Raw genomic sequence first — 23,914 nt, 5'->3', positions numbered from 1 at the left:
CTGACGGCGCCAAACGATTGGGGCTGGCACTGGGCACCAGCAGTGGGTGCAAACGGGGCCGGCACTGGCAGCAAGTGCGAGCACCAGGTGGGACCATGGCACGCGGGTGCAAAGAATTTTCAGTAACTACCAGAGGCCCGATGACAGTGACTGACGCCCTGCCTAGGTCTGGCGCCCCCACTCACCTGCTCCACCGTCCCGCTGTGGCCTACACCCGCCATGTTCTACGCTCTGCCGTCTCCTGCCAATGCCTGCCATGTTTCGCATGCCCCCTGGTGGTCAGTGCACATCATAGCATCCAATTGCTTGGTTGTTCAGTTGTTCCACCGTTTGGTCTTTTTGCATATTAGGGCTTTATATAGAGAGACGAGAGGCCTGGTGCACAAATTCGTGCATGGGTGGGGTCTGGCTAGCCCACCCCAATGGGGGCTCATGGGGGTGGGCCGGTGGGGGCAGGGCCGTGGGGGGGAATGCAAGCAGTCGGCTGGCCGGCCCCGCCCCAATCTAGGTAGGGGGGCCGATCAGGGGCGGGGCCAGCCTGGGAGAAGGGCCAGCCAGGGGGAGGGGCCAAGGGCAGTTGGCCAACCAGCTCAGCCCTCGATTGGGGTGGGGGGGCCAATCAGGGGTGGGACCAGCCGGGGTGAGGGGCCATGGGCAGTTGGCCGGCTGGGAGCAGTGGCCACGGGCAGATGGCTGACTGGCCCTGCCCCTGATCAGGGTGGGGGGGCCTATTGGGGGTAGGGTCAGCCCAGCGGAGGGGCTGCAGGAAGTTTGTGGGGGCCCAAACAGGGCCTGGATTGGGCTGGTTGGCTGCCGCAATGTGTGTCATAGCAACCAGTCATTCTGGTCATTCCGGTCATTCTGCTGTTCAGTCACTGGGCTTTTATATATATAGACTAGGAGCCCAGTGCACGAATTCGTGCACTTTGAAAGGAATTGTGGGCCGTGAGGCTGCAGTAGGCACAGGGACGGGTTTCAGCTCCTCCCACCACAGCCTCTGGTTCCCTGTCTGCTGGCAGCCCCACTTCTGCTGCCACTGCTCCCACGCGCTGACGGCGCTGGCCCCGTTTGCACCTGCTGATGGTGCAGAGCGATTGGGGCTGGTGCCAGCAGGGGTGCTAGTGGCAGCTGCTGCCCCGATTGCCCCTCAGGAGCATGGGGAGGTGGAGAAGCCCTCAGGGGTGTTGAGGGCCAGCAGACACCGCTCACACCCGCTGATGGCACTGAGTGATCGGGACTGGCACCGGGCATGAGCAGCGGGTGCAAGTGGTGGCTCTGGCACCAGCTGCGGGTGCAAGCAGGGCTGGTTCTGGCAGTGGGTGTGAGTGGCGGTGGCTCCCGTGCTGGCAGCGGGTGCAAGCGGGGTCAGCGCTGACAGCAGGTGCATGTGCCGGGCGGGACCGCAGTGCACAGGAGCAAAGAATTTTCAGTAACCACCAGAGGCTCTGCCTGATGACAGCAACCGGCACTCCACCTTGGTCTGGCACCCCCGCTCACCTGCTCCACCATCCCGTTGTGGCCAACGCCTGCCATGTTTGGCATACGTCCCCCGGTGGTCAGCGCACATCATAGTGACTGGTTGTTCAGTTGTTCAATTGTTCTGGTTGTTCCACCATTTGGTCTATTTGCATATTAGCCTTTTATTATATAGGATGGTGCTGTGAGCATTCTTGTACAAATTTTTGTGTGGCCCTGCTTTCAATTACCTTAAGTGTAATTGCTCAGTAATATGGCAACTCTATGTTTGACTTTTTCATATAAATTGATATATCCAAACATCCTGTTTCTTTATGCACCAGGTTTGAAAATTTGGGTATTTCAAGGAATTTATCTATTTCATCCAGGTTGTTGAATTTATTGGCATAAAGTTCAAAATATCCACTTATTATCCCTAAGCTCACCAGAGATTCAGAAATCCCATGTGTGCAAACACATTAAAGGTGAAAAAACCAGCTAGAGTGGAGACCTTCTCCATATTCTAGGCTCAGGTGAGATCTCAGGGAAACATAACTTGGGAGCAATGACAACGCCCAAAAGCAACCTCAACAGAATCAAATTGTTCTGAATATACTGCCAGGTCTTCTTATAGGTGCCTACCCTCTGCTCCCACAGCTAAATATTTGGCCATGGATTCAAGGGAACCCATCTGCTGTTGCTGGGACTTCCCTGCACAGCTTTCTCCTCTCTGGACCCTGCCTTGCAGATTTATTCATCTCAGTGTCCCTGAGCAACAGCCTCTGTGTTTTCTCCATCTAGAGAGATGCTCTCTGTGTGAGCTTCACTTCCCTGTGTCACAGCTTAGAAATGCCTTAAGGGAGAAAGCCAGGGTAAAGGTGGAGCACATCTGCATTTTCTTCCCTCAAGGATGACAACCTAAATGCCTAAAAACAGGTCCTCCATATACTGTGTCCAGTTCTACCATTTTTCATGCCAGAATACTATGTTGATACATATTACTATGTCTGGTTGGAACCCAATAATAAACTTTTGAACAACTACATACATTAAATTAACAAATTCAGTGTAGATAATTCTCAGGAATTTTTTTTAACTAATCAAATTCAATAATTAAAACTTGGCGTCATGTCAGGCATTGTCGGGAACCAAATATGAGTAAAATACCTTCTCTGAAGGATCTCCTTGGGCAGGGAGGTAAAGCAGAAAGATGCATAACAAACTTCATGTACCATGGGTTTATAAACCCCATTAGATGAAAATCAGAGTGCTCAGAGGAGCGCAAGGGGATGTTTGATTTTGACATGGGGGTGGTGGTGGGTGAGTAGTGTTTTGGAAAAGTTTCTTCAAAAAGTAACTTTTCATTTGAGTATTGAATAATGGTACCTACACAACCCCCAAAATATCCTATTTTTGTAAACTTTAAAATATTTTGTAAGCCTTGTGCCTTTTTTTGCAGGCAGATACTGTCCTGGATTTAATTTTCATTAGACTCCAGGTAGTCAAATGAGTTGGCTTTCTCTAAACATGCATTAAATGGCATGTCAAGATAACTGAATTGTTAGCTCTATCTGGAGAAATAATCTGTGAATGAAAAATGTCCTTAGATCAGAAGTAAATGAGAGTAAGCAGAAGCTAGGTCAGAGTTGGTAGTGTTTATAACTTGTGTAAGCAAAGGGATATGTATTTTTGCATCTGCTTCATATAATAGGAGTCCTTCTTAAACATGTTCTTGCTACATGGGTTAATAAAGTTATGCTTTTCTGAGGGTGAGAGGTTCAAAACTTTGCCCATCCATTCAGCTAGAAGAATTGATAATTTGGAGCACCACTAGAAGGTATTCAAAACCGATTTATTTGTCAATGCAGATGACAATTTGTGTCTGGCTTTGAATCAAACCGCTGCTAGCTTGACAGCCTGGAGACAGGTTTGATCCCTTCTGCTTCATTTCATCACCTTGGACACAGAGAGTGGTTGGTGATTATTTATTGATGTGATCACCGTGTCTGACCACTTCCTCCTTGAAATTCCCCTTGAATCCCTTTTTCTCCATATTCTTAATGAACACTCACACACAGCTTCTCTCAGGCTTTTTGTTTGCAGGCCTCCCTTACACTCTTAAAGATTATTGAGACCCTCAAAGAGCCTTTATTACCGTAAGTTAGGTCTGTTGATGTTACCATGTTAGAAATTAAAACTGAAGTACTTTAAAAAGACTTAATTCTTTTAAAATAACAAAATAAACCCAATGCATTTACCTAAATAATATACTTTTGTGCAAAAAACCTATATTTTTCAAACTGAAAAGAAATAGTAAAAAGAGTAATATTGTTTACATTTTTGCAATCTCTTTTATATCTGGCTATAAAAGACAGCTGGATCCTCATAGCTGCTTCTGCATTCAGTCTGTCACAGTAACACATGGCATCTCTGGGAACTTACAAAAGGAGGAGAGTGAAAAGGCAAATAATGGCCTGATATTATTATGGATATATTTTCCACCCAGTGGGCCTTGGAGAGAGCTTGGAGAGCTGATGCTCTACTATGACTCTATTTGAAGAGAGCATAACTTTATTATCTTCCTATGAGAATTTCCCTGTGAGTGAAAGAAAGAGATGATAGATAACTAGAGCCAGGTAAAAAGTCTGCTGTTTGAACCCTGGCCTGGGGAATGAGCACAGCTGTGCTGGAGTTGCTGAGGAGGCTTCTGTTCCCAATAGCATATCCAGAAAACACTGTTGGTGGGAATCACAACAGTGGGGGACAACCTTTCCTTAGAAAAACACAAAATCACACCGTGCACCAGGGATTAGTTCTTTTTAGGCAGCCTCCAATGCACTTGTCTCTGTCTTTGGTTTTTCTTTACCACTTTCCATATTTATCCTTCAGGTATCTTTATTCCTGACTCAGGCCTTTCAGGTTTTGTAAAACTTTCTGAACCATTGTCATCACTGCCACTAGAACAGTAGGAAATTCATGAGTCGTTCCTATTTGCCCTTGGGAAGGCTTTATAGTAGACATGCTGCCTTCTGGAAGCCATATGTTTATTCTTTAAGATTAAACTATGATACATCAAACATTATAACCCTAAACCACGTCCTAGTGAATGAAAGATACTGTATCAGTTAACAATTATACAAATGTTCAAATCCTGGGGGTTATAATTTTCTACTTTCCTATAATACTAACCAGCCTTTGAACGAGCACTTGGATCACCATACTCCACTAACTAGTTACCTATCAAAGTGTATTGTAAGTCCCCCAGACCTGTGGACCTAATAAGTCCTAGTGCAGAATGTGTACTTGATTTTGAATTCAATGAAGAGTCATTGAAATGATTTAATTAAGGATGATATGATCAGGGTTGTTTTCTCAGAATTTCTCTGGCTACAGTGTGGGCACTAGGTTGGAAAGACTAGAAGCAGGAAGCTCAGTTAGTAAGCTGATGCAGGATCTTAGTTAGAGATGATGGAGGCCTGAACTAGGATGTGTGGTGACAAAGAGAATGAAGGTTTAGTGATCTTGACTGGGTGATTGGATGTAGTGGAAGAGTGAGGGTTGAGGACAATGGTTTTCTGGCTGGGACAATTTAGAGGAAGGAGTTACATCTACTGATGATGAAGTAGAGAAGAAAGAGTAGGTTTGTGAGAGGCAATGAGTTCAGTTTGGTTATGTTAAGGATGAAATGATTTGGTAACAGTTGTGTATGTGGATCAAAGCTCAGGAGCCAGACATGGTCTAGGGATAGAGATTTAAGATTAATCAAGGCAGAAAAGGAAATTGAAGCTGTGGAAATGGATGAGCTTCCCTTACCTCTCTTTTCCCGCTTAGAGTATCAGAGAGTTCTCAGTTGAAACGGCAGAAGGCTTGGTTAATTTTGAAAAGAATAAAGATGTTTCCTGAGGTAAAACTGAGATTTATCAATATTGCATTTATTATGAAAGATGGAGGCATGATCAGTTCTTTTTTTTAAATATGTCTATAATCAAAACAGTGTCATATTCTGTTGCCCTTTAAAATTAAAGAGTAAATTTCCCCAATCCCTTTCTGCATCTTAAAATGGATTTGCCCAATTGTATTTAGAAGCCATATTATAGCTTCCAAAAAGACACCTTTTATTTTGAAAATAATCTATAAAATGTCTGTGAACCTATGTTATGTCATTTTGAATACTACTCACTTTGGATGGTGGTCGGGCACTCTGCTGGTCTGGTCCAGCTTGAGCCTAAGGCTGCGGAGAAGTAGGAAGGGACCATAGACAGTCTCTGTCCCTGGTTAACCCAGACAGGGAAGAGGTGTGTGCAGGAGTGCAGAACAAAGGGTTCTTCAGAGCTAGATGATGGATGGCTACAGTGTCAAGGGACATGCCTCTAGGTGACGTGGTGGCCAGTGAGAGACCTGGTATGTTATTGCCAAGTAGGGATTGTCCAGGAAACTCAGGTTTGGCATCTTTACAGAAGTACAGAACCAAAAGTTCATCTGCCTGCTTTCTGTTCACTTCTCACTACAAAAGCATCAGACAACTCACCCAGGTCCTTGCCAGCAAGTCTCTGGAATGGAACTTGCCTTACCCTTTATGCTGAATGTGAAGGGACATCACCCTGAAAACTTCCTCTGCTTCTTCCCAGGGTGGCCGATTTTGGTTGTTTGTTTCATTGCTTCGAATTTGTGGTGTTTGGCCTTGAATTCACATCCCACAAATATGAGAGGAGGCTGATGACTATCGCACCTTAATTACAGGCAGCAGCCTTTCCTACAAGACCCTATAAAATATCTTTATAAGTACTGGAAGTAATACTTTGATAAAGAGCCTATGACTTAGCTATAAAAAATTATTGGTATAATTTTTTTATGTAAATAAGAATGTCTTGAAGATCGGGAAGATAAACTGTTGGAATGTGAGTCGAGACAGGCTCTCCTTTTCCATTTAAGAGTGTATTTCCAGCTGTAAGTAGTTGAAGCAGGAGTTTTATTCAAAATATCATTTTCTTCCATCAACGAATGTCATCTATTGACTCAATAAACATTTATTGAGAATTGTTCATCACTAAAGGAGATAAAAATAAAGGATAAGAAGTAGGTTGTCTTTAAAGAGACTAAAATCATAAAGATTGAATGTATTATTCATTCAATAGCATTTGTGTGGTTCTTCTGTATTATATAAACTGTTGTAGGTGTTGAGGATACGTCAGTGAAATAAAAATACAAAAATCTCTGACTTAAAAGAGTTTATATTCAAGAAAAAACACAAGCATAGAAGATGGTGATGTGTACTACAAAAAAGTAACTAAAGTTAAATGCTTAAGGGTAAATGGTATAAAAACAGACTGTAATGAGGAAGGGGTTCATGGATGAGCTGGATTTTGAACACAATTCTGCAGATGGAGAACTTGAATGGATTTAAGTTTGAATTGATACAAGGGAAAGGGACAGGTCACTGAGAGAGGAGCAGGAGAATAAAGCAGAGAACCACAGAAGCTGAGGCCATAGTCACCTTAGTGGATTAACAAAGTTACAGTGAAAAGTCTGCTATGGCAAGAAGAAAGCCTTGGTGTTGGAAATGTACAATTCAGTTTAATATGAATTTCTTGGAAATACTCATAGAATGAAAACTCCAAGGCCAGGGAACATTGCGCATTTTCCTGACCTTCCTATCTCTAGTATTTACAACAGTGCCTATCTCAGAGAAGGTGCTGAACAGATTACTTGTCAAGTGAGTGACAAGTTTGTGTAAGGCTGGTGAAACCAAATGATGGAGGGCCTTGAATGACAAGGTGATGTACTTGACCTTGATCTTATCAGCAACAAAAAGACAATGTACAATACACATGTTGGCAAGTCTCACTATTATGAGGGTCTCTTAATATATTTCTGGCTTCAATCACTTTCCCTCATGGCTTCAATCACGTTCTTGACTTTCTGTCTCTTCCCCTTGGAGATGACAAGATGACCACTGCCATTGCTTCTCAGGACCTAGATGTGCATATGTGCAGCTCTCATATTACCAAGGAGCATGGGAGCTCTGGACCATGCTGTGCTCTATGCACAAATAGAACAAATGCCATTCTTACCCAGTGTAACTCACTGTCAGTGGGCTGTAGAGTATTGCATGTGTACCTGTGCCTCATGAGAACAGCCCCTGGCTATGTCCTCCCAGCCCTTATTTCCCTCCAGCTCAGGTATTAATCTCCAGTATGGACATTAGGATGTCTTCCCTGAACCTAACCCAAAACCTTCTGCTCCCGCCCTTCTAGCTGCCCTCTTCCCTCCTGGCCATCTCCCAGGGTTCCTCAATCATCCTGCCTGACACGGGCCTGTTTTTCACTTTTGACTGTTTCTGTTTACCTAGAAGCATATGTTTTTACAGGGGAAAGGAGTGGTAATGATTACATTTCACTTTACATATTAGGAAACTGAGGCTCAAGGAAGGGAAAGTGACTCACTCAGCTTTAAACCGCCAATCCAAGCCTTCCTGATTCCTGGTCCTGAAGTCTCTGATTTCTGAGCAGGAAAGTAGTGCCACCCTCAAAAAGCTGCAGGGTGATGAGTCGGGCACCATTGGCTTAGCAATGAACAAGGCTAGAAGTGGAGAGAGCCCTCCAGCTCTGCTGCCACAGTGCATGGGTCCTGGGAATGGGAGTGGAGGGGAAAGCCCAAGAGTGAAGGATGTTCCAAAGGAAAACATCAGTGGGGCGCAGTGACTGGTTGAAATGTAAGAGACAAAGAGGAGGAGGAGTCAAATACACATTCTTCTTTCAGGAACTGAGCTAGGCCCTGTGCTTGCTCTACAGCAAGAGAGACAACCTAAGCCTCTGCCATTGTAAAGTTATTGCACATGCTGGGGGATGAGACAGACAATCCAAAAAAACAACTAAACAAGAAAACTTACAAGAGGGTGGGTGAAATGGGTGAAGGTGTTCAAAAGGTACAAAATTCCAGTAATAAAACAAGTAAGTCCAGGGATATAATGTATAACATGGTGACTATAGTTAACAATACTGTAGTGTATATTTGAAGGATGCTAAGAGAGTAGATCTTAAAAGTATTCATGACTGGGTGGGGGGGTGAAGGGGGAAATTCTTTTGAAAAAAAGAAGACGTACAAACCATGATATGTACCGTGAAAGAAATACACCACACTAACACGTGTGTGTTTGAGGATTACTCTTCTTTAAACTGGGTGATTGGAGAGAGCTTTGTGTAGTGATTATAAGATGTATCAAATGTGAGACTCATGAAGCAATGGTGACTTTAATGAAAGTGGCGAAGTTTGGAAAATAAGTTGGTTTATGAAAGGAGGTTGCTTTTAAGGAAACAACCTTTAAAAGAACATGATGACTTATTTGCTGACAAATCTCAAAATTTTGTTAACTAAAGAGGGGGAAATTGTGCTATCTTTTGAAAGTGTTTGAATTACTTATTTCAAAAAGAAACATACCACACCAGGAGTTCTCCTAAGGAAATGTGCAGAGTGAGTCTACCCAGTTACTGTGGGTGTTTGGGTTGAACATGCGTGTTCTGGGAGACATGGTCCCCTTTTCAAAAAAGGAGAAACATAGTTTGGGGCTTTGGTAACTCCTGAGAAAAACATTTTGTAGCGCTTCACTTTGAGAACTTGGACTCATCCAGGGTAAATCCCTAATTCCGTAGAGCTACGTTTAGCCAGATAGAATGATCCCATAGAGAGTCTCCCCCTTACAGAAGCCTGAGGTGTGAGAGTCTCCCCAAGTGATCTCATTCCTGGCCTAGGCTGGAAGAAGCAGAGGTTCTTGATAATAATAATCATGGTATAGTAACCAAAGGCCAGTGTACACTAGTCCCTGGATAAAGGAAAAAGGGACAGCACTCCCATCCCACACTGGGCAGTCCCAATAATGTTCTGGGTTTGTTCTCTTCAGTATCATGTACCCAGAACACAATATGTATCTTTCTTCCCACTCACTGCACTCTCCAACAGTTGCTTCCTTCTTTGACTTGACTACTAAGCTTCCTGCCAGAAAGTTCAGAAAAGACTCAACATATTACCTCTCACAAGAGAGCACTTCCCAAAGAGGCACAAGAAAACTGCTATTTTAAGCCCCAGTTAAATAGAAGAAAAGAGAACGTCCTTCTAAAGAGGTGTTGAACTAACATCCTCTTGCCCAGTTTGTAAGCTTGACACTGTCATCAGGACATAAGGGCTAAGTAAGGTGTGCCAACCAGAGAGATATCTTGTTCTCAGGAGCTGGGAGGTACGCTTGGCCATCTTTTGTGTCCCCCAAGGCCAATGCAAGGGGCCGATAGAGGCTGAAGTTCTCTTCTCAAGAAAATGAGTCTGTGTACATACACAAACTTGTATTTCATTTCATGGGAAGTCTATCCATGAGTATTAGATTGAGAGCCTAGGGCTTTAGTCCACAGTTAATCTGGCCAGCTTTCTTAGAGATCCCTGACTACTATTCTAGGTAGATAACCTAAAGACTCCTGTCTGGCTAAGCTGCCCAAGGCAAGTCACTATGACAGACAAACCAGAAGCCCAGCACAAAGGCATCTGGTAGACTCTGGGATAATAAGAAACGTGGGTCTGTGCTTACTAGTACACTCTGAATCCTACAGCTTTTCTCTGGGGTTAGTTCAATGGGTTTTCTGCCTGGCAAGATGCCAACTAATCTGGCCTGAATAGTGCTTGGCACTGGAGTTCCTTGGTCTGGGGAACTGGATTTCTATCTGTGCGACAGCTTGTGTTGCTCCTCTGTTCATTGGATGCATACCAGTCACATTGGACTGATACCCACACCCATGGAGAGACTACTGGTGGAACAAGGAGAAACAATTAAGGGTTATTTTCTTTCATGGTCATGTAACATCAGCTTCTCCTTTGGAGTTTGCATTGTTTTAATTGGAGTCATTCAGACTCCAATTTTCTTAATGTGATACCCTACAGATGAGCCCTTCCAAGCTCATCACCGACTGTTCTTTTTTCCAGTGTCTGAACAGTACATTATGACTTTATGAATGATGTAGTTATTTATGATGTTACTATCCTCCCCCTTCTTTCTCATTATCTCTGAAGAACTTGTTGTCATCCTGTGCTAACATCTAGACATATTGCCATTAACACTTTATGGTTACTAAATGGCACATAAGATTAAGAGCATAAATGGGTGAAGTGGAGCGGAGTCTGGGTATAGTCCTGACTGGACCACAAATGAGCAAGGTGATTTTTTGGGACCCCCTTTTTTTCCCTCAGCCTTACTATCTTCATCTATAAAGGAAGGGTTGACAGTGCTTGCTAGTCTCTATGATCCTGCCAGTCTTCACATTCTAGCATTCTGTGACTCCAGCTAATTAGGGTTTATCATAACCCAATGTCTCAAAGTTGTCTTGAAGATGTCACATTTTCAGGGAAGTGAAATGAAGCATAGAAGCCGGGAGGCTAGGACCAAGAATATTGACTCACAGGTTTATGCTTCCATACCAAGTCACCCTGACTCTGAAAGTTGAACTGAAGAAGAACTTTCTAATTCCCTGTACTGGGCTGGAATTCCACTTTTGTCACCACTGTCTTATAGAGTGAACTAGAAGCACTGCTAGAAAAAAACCAGAAAACCAAAATTGGCAGAACAATGTTTTTCCCCTGTATTGGGGACATTGAGAGCAAACTTTGCTGTAACTTTGTAGCTAAAATGTGACTATTGTGACCAATTCTTCACTAGGAAGGTTCCCCAGCATCCAGATCAGGAATAAAAAGTCAGATGTTCCCAATGGAGAGGACATCAAGTGATGAGACATAAATGGCATTATTTGAAATCATAATTTTCAATTTCCCCTTGGAATCTAGAGGCATCAACAGTGGAGACAACAATTCTGAATCTCCAACATGTTGATGGTGCTCAGGGATAAACTCATGTTCTGTCCATCTCGGTCTGGCCAAGTTTTAGTTGACCAAGATGTTTAGAAGATCTTTTTTTTTAAATATATTTATTGATTTTATACAGAGAGGAAGGGAGAAAGATAGAGAGTTAGAAACATCGATGAGAGAGAAACATCGATCAGCTGCCTCCTGCACACTCTCTACTGGAGATGTGCCCACAACCAAGGTACATGCCGTTGACCGGAATCGAACCTGGGACCTTTCAGTCCGCAGGCCAACGCTCTATCCACTGAGCCAAACCGGTTACGGCATGTTTAGAAGATCTTGAAGAGAAAAGAGTCAGAGATTCTGCAGCAGACCAAATAGTGGAAGGAAACTTAGTGAAGGGAAGAGTCCTGAGGGCTTGGGGGCTTTACAAAGCTCAAAAATTAAAGCAGACAGATTCACATAAAGGGATAACCTGACCTTCAGGGTGATGGGTTCAAGGGATTAAGCTGGGAGCTATATGCTCCTCTGGAAGCAGAGTCTGGGCAGAGATTGTTGAGGAGTACAACAGACCTTCAGCAATAAGAGAAATAGCAGTCCCTATGTCTATGTCAACAATTCAAAAGTCTTGCTCTTTCTATGAAGCATGATGAGAAAAACTAGATGCCAACTAATGCAGAAAAAAAGTGAAATACCATCCCAGAGAAAGCCAGAGGATTAAACAGAAACTGGGCAAAATGGCGGCGGGGGGGTGGGGGGAGACAGACCAACAGAACAAAAGCATGGGCAGGAAGAGAAACACAGGGCTAGGTCACATCGTGAAGCAGAGTCATGAAGAGGCCAGGGAGACACATTCGTTCAGTTAGTTAGTTAAGGAATCAACCATTCGTTTGGCAAAAACTGGGAGGATATGTTGAAGAAGCCAGCATTGTGCTGGGTTTTGGAACTCCATGAGCAGACAAAATGAACATGGTACCTGCTCAGATGAAGTTTACAACCTTGTGACTATGTCAACGGCATCGATCCCTAAACCAGGCAGCTTTGACCTTGGTGCTCCATGCCAAGATGGATGGAGGACAGGGAGAAGCATGATCCACTTCCCTTCCCATTCTAAAAAGCATCATCATCATCATCAAGAAGAAAGGGATCTGAGAAGAAAGTGAGGTTGGGGATAGACATAATGAAGAGTTCATAGAAGTCCCTGAGCAGGAAGGTTTGGATAGAGAGGAGCTAGCAGGATGAGGAGACCCTGATTGGGACCAGGCAGCAACAGCCCTTTTCCAAGCCTGATCCCAGCTCAATCTCCCCTTCCCAGAAGAGAAAAAATGAAGGCAAGAAAGAGATCTAAGGATATGAAGAATGCAAGTAAGGAGGGAAACAGACCATTGTTGTCTTTTCTCACCTTTGGAAAGTTCCTGAGGGAAATACAGTTATGAGTCTTTTTCCTAACCCCAACCAGTACCTACTGAAAGAGAATCAGTAGGCAGGACAAACACTACGAGAAGGAAAAATGAATCCCATGGCCTGCCCCTATGGAACTGTCAGATTGGGAGTGGGCACATCATGCTAGGTTTAGACATATCTAAACCTAGTGGGGAGGACCAGTATTTAGCTCTGAAGCTGTAGACACAGCAAGAAGGACACAGTAGAGAGAGCCCAGGAGCTCAGCTCTGAGTCAGCCAGACCTGAAGGTAAGGGGCCTCGATGGAGGGACTAAAAGGAAATTTGAGATTTATATTTATGCATGCAGATCAGGGCTCTGTAAGCAGAAAGAGTGTCCTTGAAGGAATTGGGGGAAATTCCAAGGATCCCAAATCAATTTATTAGCATTCCCATTCATAATTCATGTATTTTTCTTTCAATTAAAATTCTTTAAATAATAGAAATGTACTCCCCTTTCTAGTTGATTTATAGAATAGTGAAATTCTCAGACAAAGTAGTTCTTTGTATACTCTGCTCATATATTCTCATTAAGGCCAGATCAAGGCATGCCTTTGTGAAATGGGTTCCCTTAATCATGTCACTATTGTATTAGGAAAATATATTGGATAATATATTGGCATCATAATGTAAAAATAACTTTTTCTAGAACTGATCATATTCAAGCAAAACCACCACTCCTGTTGGCCTTGGCCACTTTCTTCACATCTCAAATGAAGTTTGAAAAAGCATAAACAAACAAACATAAACAAACAAAATTTAAACACTCATAGACACATGGACTCATTGACTGGTGGCTGCCAGAGGGGAGGGAGATTAGGGGACTGGATGAAAGAGATGAAGAGATTAAGAAGTATAAATTGGTAGTTATAGAATAGTCATAGTCTGTAAAGTACAGCATAGGAAATATAGTCAATAATATTGTAATAAGTATGCATGGGATCAGGTGGGAACTGCTCAGATGAAGTTTACCACCTTGTGACTGTGTCGGAGGCATCAAAATATTGGGGGGATCACTTTGTATAAGTATATGATTGTCTAACCATTATACTGTACACCTGAAACCAATACAAATTTAAAAAGAGAAAAAGAAAAAGCATGTTTCCAATTCAAGCTTCCTGCAACTATACACTTCATCACTCTCTATTCAACATCTTCTTTCCCAAAAGGTGTATTATTCAAATCTATTTTGAGATTCCATAAAGGAACATAGGCCCGAAAATCCAACTGTCCAATTTTAAATCCCACCCTACCAGCAACCATCTGCCTGTGTGACATTGATTAAGTTATTCAACCTCATTAAACCACTGTTTCCTCATTTGTAAAGTGGGGATGTTGCTAATGACGAAATTGTATGTGAAGTGTTTAGCACAGGCCTGGCTCAAACCAGGCACTCAGTATAAATAAATCCTATTATAATTATAAGAAAACGTTAAAAGCTTTGGAGCTAAAGAATAATACTTTACAACCATTCTGTGTGTGCGCGTGTGTGTGTGTTTTAATTTATTTGAGACACACTGAACTTAGCAGGAAGTGTGCCTCAGAGATAATACATGCTCCCATTGACCACTGTATCATTTTGGGTTTGTTTTTTTTGCAATATTTAAGTGTACTCTTTGTTTATATTGATGAGATCCTCTACTAAATTTTAGGGCATTGTTTGCTAGAATAAAGACACCCATCAGTTTGTCATGCCTCTAATGGGTCCATAGAGTAGAGAGAGAAAGAAAGACATAAAAGCAAGGCCTTGCCCAGCTGGTGTGGATCAGTGGTTGAGAGTCGGCCCATGAATCAGGAGGTCACCCACTCGATTCCTAGTCAAGGCACATGCCTGGGTTGCGGGCTTGATCCCCAGTTGGGCATATGCAGAAGGCAGCCAATCAACAATTCTCTCTTATCATTGACTAGGGGCCCAGTGCACAAATTTGTGCACCTTGAAAGGAACTGTGGGCCGTGAGGCTGTGGTGGGCACAGGGGCAATTCTCGGCCCATCCTCCGCGCCTCCACCCAGCCCTCCCACTGTGGCCCCTGGTCCCCTGTCTGCCGGCAGCCTTGCTCCAGCCACCATGGCTCCCATGCGCTGATGGTGCCAGCCCCGCTCCCACCCGCTGGTGGCGTGGAGCGATTGGGGCTGGCACCAGCAGTGGGTACAAGCAGGGCTGGTGCCGTCAGTGGGTGCGAGCAGCAGCTGCAGGCCCCGATCACCCCTCAGGAGCAGAGGGAGGTGGAGAAGCCCCGAGAGGCAATCGGGACCAGCAGCCACCCCTCACACCCACTGAAGGGACCAAGCAATCAGGGCCGGCGCCTGCAGCAGGTGCAAGCGCCAGGGGGGACTGTGGTGTGCGGGAGCAAAGAATTTTCAGTAACCACCAGAGACTCACCCTGATGACAGCGACTGGCGGCTCGCCTTGGCTGGCACCCCTGCTCACCTGCTCCACCATCCCGCCATGGCCAATGCCAGCCATGTTCCACACACGCCCCTTGGTGGTCAGCACACGTCATAGCAACCAGTTGTTCGGTTGTTCTGCAGTTCAGTCTATTTGCATATTAGCTTTTTATTATATAGGATGCTTCTCCCTTCCTCTCTGAAATTAATAAAAAAATATTTTAAAAATAAAATAAAGGTTTTAAGCTGGAGCAAAAGCAAAAAGCTGTGCAGAGAATAAAGAACACTAGACTGGGAATTCTATATCCCTTTATCTATCACTGTATTAGTGCCATAGCTATCATGTGGGTGACAATCATCATGTTTTTAACTTGGAAATTGAGTAATTGAATAAGATAATGCCTTAGATTGTTCCCACTTTAAGGTTCCATGGTTTTGTTATTCTGCTGCCAACGACTATGTGATAGTTATGGTACAACTAGAGGCCCGGTGCACAAAACTTGTGCTCTTGTGGGGGGGAGGGGTCCCTCAGCCTGGCCTACACCCTCTTGCAATCCAGGAGCCCTCTGGGAATGTCCAACTAATGGCTTAGGCCTGCTCCACGCCAGCAGTTGGACATCCTTAGCACTGCCATGGAGGCGAGAGAGGCTCCTGCCATCACCACTGTACTCGCCAGCCATGAACACAGCTTCTGGCACACTGACCACCAGGAAGCAGCTCCTGCATTGAGTGTCTGCCCCCTGGTGGTCAGTGCGCACCATAGCAACTGATCATTCTGCCGTTTGGTCAATTTGCATATTAGCCTTTTATTATATAGGACTAGAGGCCCGGTGCACAAAAATTTGTGCACTGGGGGGGGGGGGGGAGAAGAGGGGGTCCCTCAGCCCATCCTGTGCCCTCTCGCAGTCTGGGACCCCTCAGGAGATAATGACCTGCTGGCTTAGGCCTGCTCCCCGTTGGCAGAGGGCAGGCCCAATCCCTAGGTGCAGCCCCTGGTCGGGCTCAGAGCAGGGCCGATTGGGGAGTTGGGGCGCCGCCCCCTGTCATGCACAGAGCAGGGCGGATCGGGAGGTTGAGATGCCACCCCTAGTCATGCTCAGGGTACAGCCTATTGGGGGGTTGGGGCACCACCCCCTGTCACACTCAAGGCAGGGTCGATAGGGAAGTTGCGGCGCCACCCCCTGTCACGCACAGAGCAGGGCCAATCAGGGGGTTGGGGCATTGCCCCCTGTCACGCACAGAGCAGGGCTGATCAGGGGGTTGGGGCATTGCCCCCTGTCATGCACAGAGCAGGGCCCATCAGGGGCGTTGGGGCTCCGTACCCTGTCACACTCAGGGCAGGGCCGATGGGGAGGTTATGGCTCTACCCCGTCACACACAGAGCAGGGCCCGTGGGGGGGGGATGGCTCTACCCCGTCACACATCACACACAGAGCCACAGGGCGATCAGGGGGGTGGGGAGCTCCCCCCTATCAGGCACAGAGCAGGGCTGATCAGGGGGTTGGAGCACCTTCCCCTGTCAGGAACAGAGCAGGGCGGATAGGGAGGTTGTGGCCCCGCCCCCTGTCACACACAGAGCCTCAGGGCGATCAGGGGGTTTGGGCGCTGCCCCCTGTCACGCTGATCAGCTGATCCCGGTGCCAGGAGGCATATTACCCTTTTACTATATAGAATAGAGGCCTGGTGCACGGGTGGGGGCCGGCTGGTGTGCCCTGAAGGGTGTCGTGGATCAGGGTGGGGGTCCCCACTGGGGTGCCTGGCCAGTCTGGCTGAGGGCTGTTTTCAGGCTGGCAGGTGACTGAAGCTCCCAACCGCTCCTTTTTTTCTTTTCTTTTTTTTTTATTCTGGGCCAGCTTTAGCTCTGAGGCCTCGGCTGCTGAAAGCAGGTTTCTGGCCTTTGTTTAACTTCTGTATTTGATACAATGTTGTGGTCCAAATGGCTGAAGCCCGCTGACTAAAGCAGGTTTCTGGGGTTTTGTTTAGCTTCTATATTTGCAACATAGTTGCTTAGAGTTGCGGCTGAGAGGCCGGTAAGTCAGGCAGGGAACGTTGGAGTCCGCCGTCACTGGAGCAAGCAAGCCTCCCTGTTCGCTTCAGTGCATGGCTGCTGGCCGCCATCTTGGCTGGCAGTTAATTTGCATATCTCCCTGATTAGCCAATGGGAAGGTAGCGGCCATACGGCTAATTACCATGTTTCTCTTTTATTAGATAGGATATTTAAAAAGGTATGAAACTTGATTCCTGCTTTGTTAACTACTGGGCAAGACTTGAGTAGCTAAAGAGGATTGGAAAGGGCATTTTAGACACTTGGACCCAACTCAAGAGGACAAAAAAAAGTGAGCAACCAGACTCACTACAAACTTGGAGACAAGTTCATAGTGTCTGGTTAGAGTAAAAGTATTAATGTTAGAAAGCTAGATTAGGTCGAGTTCTGTGGAGAACCCTGAATGTCAAGCAGTTGACAAGCATTTTATAAGCATTTGGCAGCCATTGGAGTATGTTGAGCAGGGAAGCATATTGTAACATCAAAAGGCATCATCAAAGAAAAATACAGACATTCCTCAACTTACAATAGAGTTATATCCCAATAAACCTATTATGAGTTGAAAAGATCATAAATAAAAAATGCATTTAACACACCTAACCTACCTTAGCCTAGCCTACCTTAAATGAGTTCAGCACACTTACATTAGCCTACAGTTAGGCAAAATCATCTTGCTGTCACTGCCCAGCATCATAGAGAGTATCGTACCACATATTACTAGCCCAGGAAAAGATCACAACTCAAAATACAAACTGCAGTTTCTGCTGAATTTGCACCAACATAATAGTGTAAGTCTAAACATAGTAGGTAGGTGACTGTACTTACAGTGTAATTGAAAATCACTGGCCAAAAGTTGACAAAGGAGACATATGTAATACTCTTTGTAATAATTTAAGCAATAAAAAAATTAAAAAAAAAAAAAAAAAAAGATTTAAAAAAAATGTCTGTATAACATTGCTTTAAAGAACAAAAGGAATACTAAAATAACCCCATTTTTATATGGGTTATTTGAATGAATTCCAAGTTATTTTAAAATTCAGGCAAAAAATTTGCATATGTAGACTCAGCTTAAGTTCTGAGTTTTCATTATGTAAAGCTTTCAAGCAGACATGAGGGAATGTTTATCACTGAGAACCGGTGTGACCCTACCCCCTGGGCCTGCTCGCATTATTGGTATTGCACATGTGGGCCAAAGAGAATGGTCTTGGGGATAGTGCAAAGAATTACATTCATCAGGGCTAGTCAGTCAAATGTGAAAAACTCAAATGCACTTGGAACCATTTGAAACTTTTAAAAAATAATATAAAAGGATGTTTGTTGGTTTGTTTGCTTGTTTTCCTAGACCATTGACCTGTTGGCTTGCAAATAATATGTATGAATCTATGTGTTTCCTTCCAGGGTCTTTCTTCCCTGACTTCAAGCCCTCTGAAACAGTTTTTAAAATAGCATTTTGGCTCGGATACCTAAACAGCTGCATCAACCCTATTATATACCCATGCTCCAGTCAAGAGTTTAAAAAGGCCTTTCAGAATGTCTTGAGAATCCAGTGTCTCCGCAAAAAGCAGTCTTCCAAACGGGCCCTGGGATACACCCTGCACCCGCCCAGCCACACCTCGGAGGGGCAGCACAAGGACCTGGTGCGCATCCCCGTGAGCTCAGGAGAGACCTTCTATAAGATCTCCAAGACAGATGGGGTCTGTGAATGGAAGTTTTTCTCTTCCTTGTCTCGTGGATCTGCCAAGATTACAGTGTCCAAAGACCAATCAGCCTGCACCACAGCCCGGGTGAGAAGTAAAAGCTTTTTGCAGGTCTGCTGCTGCATGGGGCCCTCGACCCCCAGCCATGGAGAGAACCATCAAATTCCAACCATTAAGATCCACACCATCTCCCTCAGTGAAAACGGGGAGGAAGTCTAGAGGACAGGAAAGGTCAGAAGGAAGGGGGGATAATCTTAGGCATGTTCATTCTTCCTGGATGACAAGACAGAACCCTCCAACCAGGGACCATCTGGGAATGGGTGGGGGAGGAGACCAACTCTTGGGCAGTGGGTAGGGCTCAGGGAGGAGGGAGGATGTCACACGGCCATGCAGTTCAAAATGAGGATAAACAGCACGTCCTTGAGGCTAATGCTCTCTGGGGCATCCTCTGAGCCCGCTCTCCACGTCTGACCCCTTCATTGAAAAACACCATGGGAAACAGAATTTCATGCACCATCCAAAAGTCTATAAATATAGGATTATGATTTCATCATGAATATTTTCAGCACACACTCTAAGTTTGGAGCTAGTTCTCGATGGAGTGAGGGGATTTTATTTTCAGGCTAAACCTATTGACAGCGGTGTTGGATATTTACAGGGTGAGGGCCTGGAGAGGAAGAGCCTTAAGATGGTGGCTGATACTCATTATTTTTAGAGCAAGTTTTACACTTCATTTCTGATACATCCAGTGTCTCAGCTTGGGTTAAACTTGACAGTGAGATTTACCTTTTTCGGGGACTTGACCAGCTACTTCTCCTGATTCCCTAAGGATGAAGGTGAGGGGCACGCATGTCTCTGCACTAAAGTAGGCACATCCTTGGGTCTAGAATGTGTTGAAAGAACCAGCCAGTGAAAGGATGGTTTTTCCTATTGGAAGACAGTGGAGATGAGGGTAATTTTTTCAACTTAACTACTGTGGACAAAATTCCATTAAGCACTTCCTAGATCAGATGGAGGAAGTCTTCTCATGTAAAGTATTTAAAGATCAAAAGGTTGGGGTGGAATGGGTGCTAACTTTATGCTAAATTAGAGGCTGCAAAATTACTCTACAGCCTCTTTGACATGGCCTAGAAAGATCTTTCTTGACAAATCACTTACCTTTTTCAGAACTCTATTATGAAAAGCCACAGGTGATAATATTTTGAAAGGCACATCTTGATTTCCATTTCTTCTCAGTTGCTTCACTTTTGCATAGTGGATGAGAGCCAAGGTCTCCATGCACCTGTAGAATGTTGGAATGAGCCTTATGATCTAAGTATATCCTTTCTGAAATTTGAGTGACACACACTTATCTTGGGAGCATACTGACTAAAAGCCCTTCAATAGCAGGAGTTTGCAAAGAGTTTTTGACAGATGTCCATTTAGTCTGGTAAAAAAATCCAGTATCCCATTCACTTCATTTATTTCCACTTTCTTCAGGCAACATGCTATTTTTTGGTTTTTGTCTACCAAATTTTGGTAAACCTTAATAACTCAGTATACCTACTAAATATGAAGATGGTAATTATGTGTAAAAATTAAAATATTTTTCATATTTCACAGTAAGAATTTAAAATGAGATTTATGGTTTTGAAATAATTATTGACAAGAATCACTTGTCTAAAACTACTTATCATTTCAGTGGCCTCTTTCCCCATATTTGGGTAATTCCCTCTAAAAATTTTGAAGTAGAATGTAGCCATTATTTAAACCTTCACGGCGAAATAGTAGCCAACATCATCTATTTCTTCTTCCCTTGCAGCAAAATGATAATTTCCTTAAATCCTTCTGAAAGGCTAATACCTGCGCATACTGCCATGGAGGGAATGTTTGTATGTGGACTGGATTTGGTTGTTGGTTGTGTTTGAACATAGAATATTACCACTTTCTCACCTCTTTCTGGTGAGTGTCTTCTTGCTGACCGGATAGACATCCTGCCTTGGGCTCATAAATTGGATTCTGGCATTAGATGTTGGCTGGATTTTTAGGCTCTTCTGGTCTTTCTGCATGGCCCACAACAGCTCTACCAGATGTGGCTGTCCTATTATGGTTGTAGGCACCAGGGAAGGATGTGAATTTGCAAACCTCGCTCCTCTTCTACCTTAATAGGAAAAATAAGTTTCATTGTTGAGAAGAACTTCTTTCAGAATCTGAATTTTAAAAAACACTCTGGCCAGGCTTCCTCTTCCACGAACAAAATCCCCATGAAAGAATGGTAACAGTTTTTCTTCAGCAAAATATGCCTCCATGTTTGAGATGATCTTTAAACTGCATTACTGGCGAATTTAAATATTAGATATTTAAATTTAAGTTTAAGATCACCAGAAAGCTAGCATTAATGCCAGTGCTAATCAAAATAAACAACTAGAAAATCTTTCCATCATCAGACAAAAGCCATGACAATTGTGTTCATGCAAAATGATCCATAAATAATTGTCTGCTACACTCTTCTCCAACCCACTCCCTCCAGGGAGGTAAACTTTAACATTTTTTTCCTTTCCCATAATATGGTATTATGTATAAACACTCCAATTTTACAAGAAATTAATAATGTCACCCAAGACTTAGCCAAAGTGGGATAACAATATCCAAGATATTTTTTATTCACCCACAAAAAATCTCTGTACCTTTGAGCATGCCAAAAACTATCTAAAATTGTCACGGTTAAACAAATGGTGGTCATATTTATACTTACATGTTTACTGCATCTACTTGGAGTTTGAAGAATTTGCCCAGGGCAACAGGGGTCAGAATGTCTTCTCTAATGTGTTATGAAAAGCAGCTGCTTTGGGATTGTCTCCGCAGCACAAAAAGTCAGCTTGACATGATGGGACAGGCAAAACCCGATTTCTTCCGCAATTCAAATTGCATGCATTAAGAGAGACCTTGAATCTCTTTTTTCAAAAATGTCCCCAAATGTTTGCAAGGATTTCAGGAAAGCATTTTGCTTGTCACAGTTTTCTTCCTTTCGCCTCTGTTGTGTCTCATCCGAGACCGCTCCTGCCTGTAATCACTCAGTGTATGCTAAACTCTCCAAAATATTGAGGCTTGTAACTCTCTCACCACCCACTTGAATTGGTCCATCCATGGTAGACAGTGGTATTTGGGTAAATAAATATTTTCTTAAGGCTTTTTTGTGAAGTGCTACTGTGTGCCAGGCATTACCAGGGCATTTTTGTATCCATTGTCTCTAAACCTCGTAGCAATTTCACAATTTCAAAAATATTCACATTTTTTAGATTAAAACCTGATAGTTGAGAGTGATTAAGGACTGGCTCAAAGCCAAGGAGGAACCATGATTCAATCCTGGTTCTCCCTAACACTTAAGTCTGCATGTTGCTGTTTTTTCCCCACAGTACCCCTGCCTCATGAATAGTGGGGGTAAAAGTCCCCAAGTCAGGACCGGGTATGCTAAGGATGCTAAGCCATACCTGAACTTTTTAATGCTTTGTTCCCTTGGGATTTGCTTGCCAATTAACTTTGATAAATATGCTGCCAAATATTCATTCCAGCCAAAACCAACAAATAGCAGGTCATAAATGAAAGGGTTTGGCGTCTATAATTCTAACTATCAGACTGCACCACTTTCCTAGGGATCACTGCCTGGAATGTTACTCAGGCCTTGCAAGGAGGACAAACTGTATGAAATTGGGAGAAGATGGGCATATAAGAGAATGCAGAAGAGGCTGCCGCATTGGCCTAGAATAGCAAAACACACGTGTGGGTATGAAATACATTGCATAGGGTACCAGCGTTATTGACTACCAACCACAGTTAATTGGCACACTTTTGGGAAATATATCATTTTTTAAACTAAATAAAAATAAATATGACATCACTTTTATCAACTGTATTCCAACAATTTTGTTTTTTTAGTTTGAGGAAGAGAAAATAAGTTATAGGTATTTCACCAGGATTGCACAGAGCTCAGAGAATGTGTCAAATATGTGAATGTCATATCCGTCACGATGGGGCCCTGGTTCAGAATGCTGATCTCCAGGTAGCCAGAGACCTGGGCAAATTTTGAAGATGGGGAATCGGTTGGCAGAGTGGCTACTTATTAGATGGCCTCCCCTGGGTCCTGGGTTTCCTTTCTTAAATGAACACTTGATGTCCTGAGTGTCCCGGCCTCCCCACCCCTTCATAGTGAGCCATCATGCAGGCCCAGTAGGTTTCATGCTTGTAGTCTGAGAGAACATTTTAAGACATATTTGCTTGGGAGGGTAATTATTCAGTCTTTAATCACAGCTACTTAATCACAGCTTGACACACATTTTCACTTGCTTCTGGGGCTGGTTCTGCTCAGGTCCTCTTGCCAAAAGAGATGCTGCCTCTGCCTACGTGTTGACTTAATTAAGGGAAGAGCTCTGCTTATCAGCAAAGGGAGAAGGGAGCTCAAGTGCATGGAAGGTAAACTCTGCAAGCGAAGCAGGGTGTTGAAATAGAAGGCAAAGGTGGTAACTATGGAGACAACATCAGATGTATGCTCACCTGTTACTCTGATTTCTTTTTACACTACTAGGACTTTTAACCATGAACCCACCTGCACACAGCTCCGGTTAAGCTAGTTGGAACACTGTTGGCAACTGCTCCTTGTCTACAAAGTGTGCTGTGGAGTAGGCCACCATCTTCAAAAAGCAATGGCAGTAGTGGCCTTCTGGCCTCCAAAGTCCCTGCAAGATGACTGTTGTAGGGCTGGGCTGGCAAAAGCAAGTCAGGATTTCAACAGAGGACACCGGCCTCTAGCCTGTGCTCCCATCAGCGTTACCTCATTCATGCTCCCCAGACCCAAATGTCACGGGGGCTGAGGATGGACCTTATCTGCCCTGTGCAGGAAAATGCCATCTCTCCTTTGCTCTTGCAACACAGATTACTGAGTCCCCACCCAAAAGGAAGGTTATGGCATCGGGGAGGGGGCTGTTGAGGAGAAAGAAGATTTACCATGGATATTCTCAAAGCAGGATGGATGGTTCAGGAACAGGTTACTGCAAGTGATAAGCAAGGAACTGCCCTAAA

The 23,914-nt window shown here is 44.1% G+C and overlaps 1 protein-coding gene across 1 annotated transcript in view; it reads left to right on the top strand.

The window, feature by feature from the left end:
* ADRA1A (adrenoceptor alpha 1A) overlaps positions 1-19,118 on the top strand; it is a 93,564-nt gene extending 74,446 nt beyond the window's left edge. The window contains exon 2 of the mRNA XM_023759120.1: positions 18,561-19,118. Within this exon, the coding sequence (XP_023614888.1) occupies positions 18,561-19,078 (518 nt within the window). The 3' untranslated portion in view covers positions 19,079-19,118. The remainder of the gene's footprint in view (positions 1-18,560) is intronic.
* Positions 19,119-23,914: the final 4,796 nt, after the last annotated feature.

The sequence above is a fragment of the Myotis lucifugus genome, unplaced genomic scaffold (genome assembly GCF_000147115.1).
Source record: "Myotis lucifugus unplaced genomic scaffold, Myoluc2.0 scaffold_148, whole genome shotgun sequence".
Classification (NCBI taxonomy): domain Eukaryota; kingdom Metazoa; phylum Chordata; class Mammalia; order Chiroptera; family Vespertilionidae; genus Myotis; species Myotis lucifugus.
Note: the sequence above shows the minus strand (reverse complement) of the source record. Positions and strands in the feature narration are given on the sequence as shown.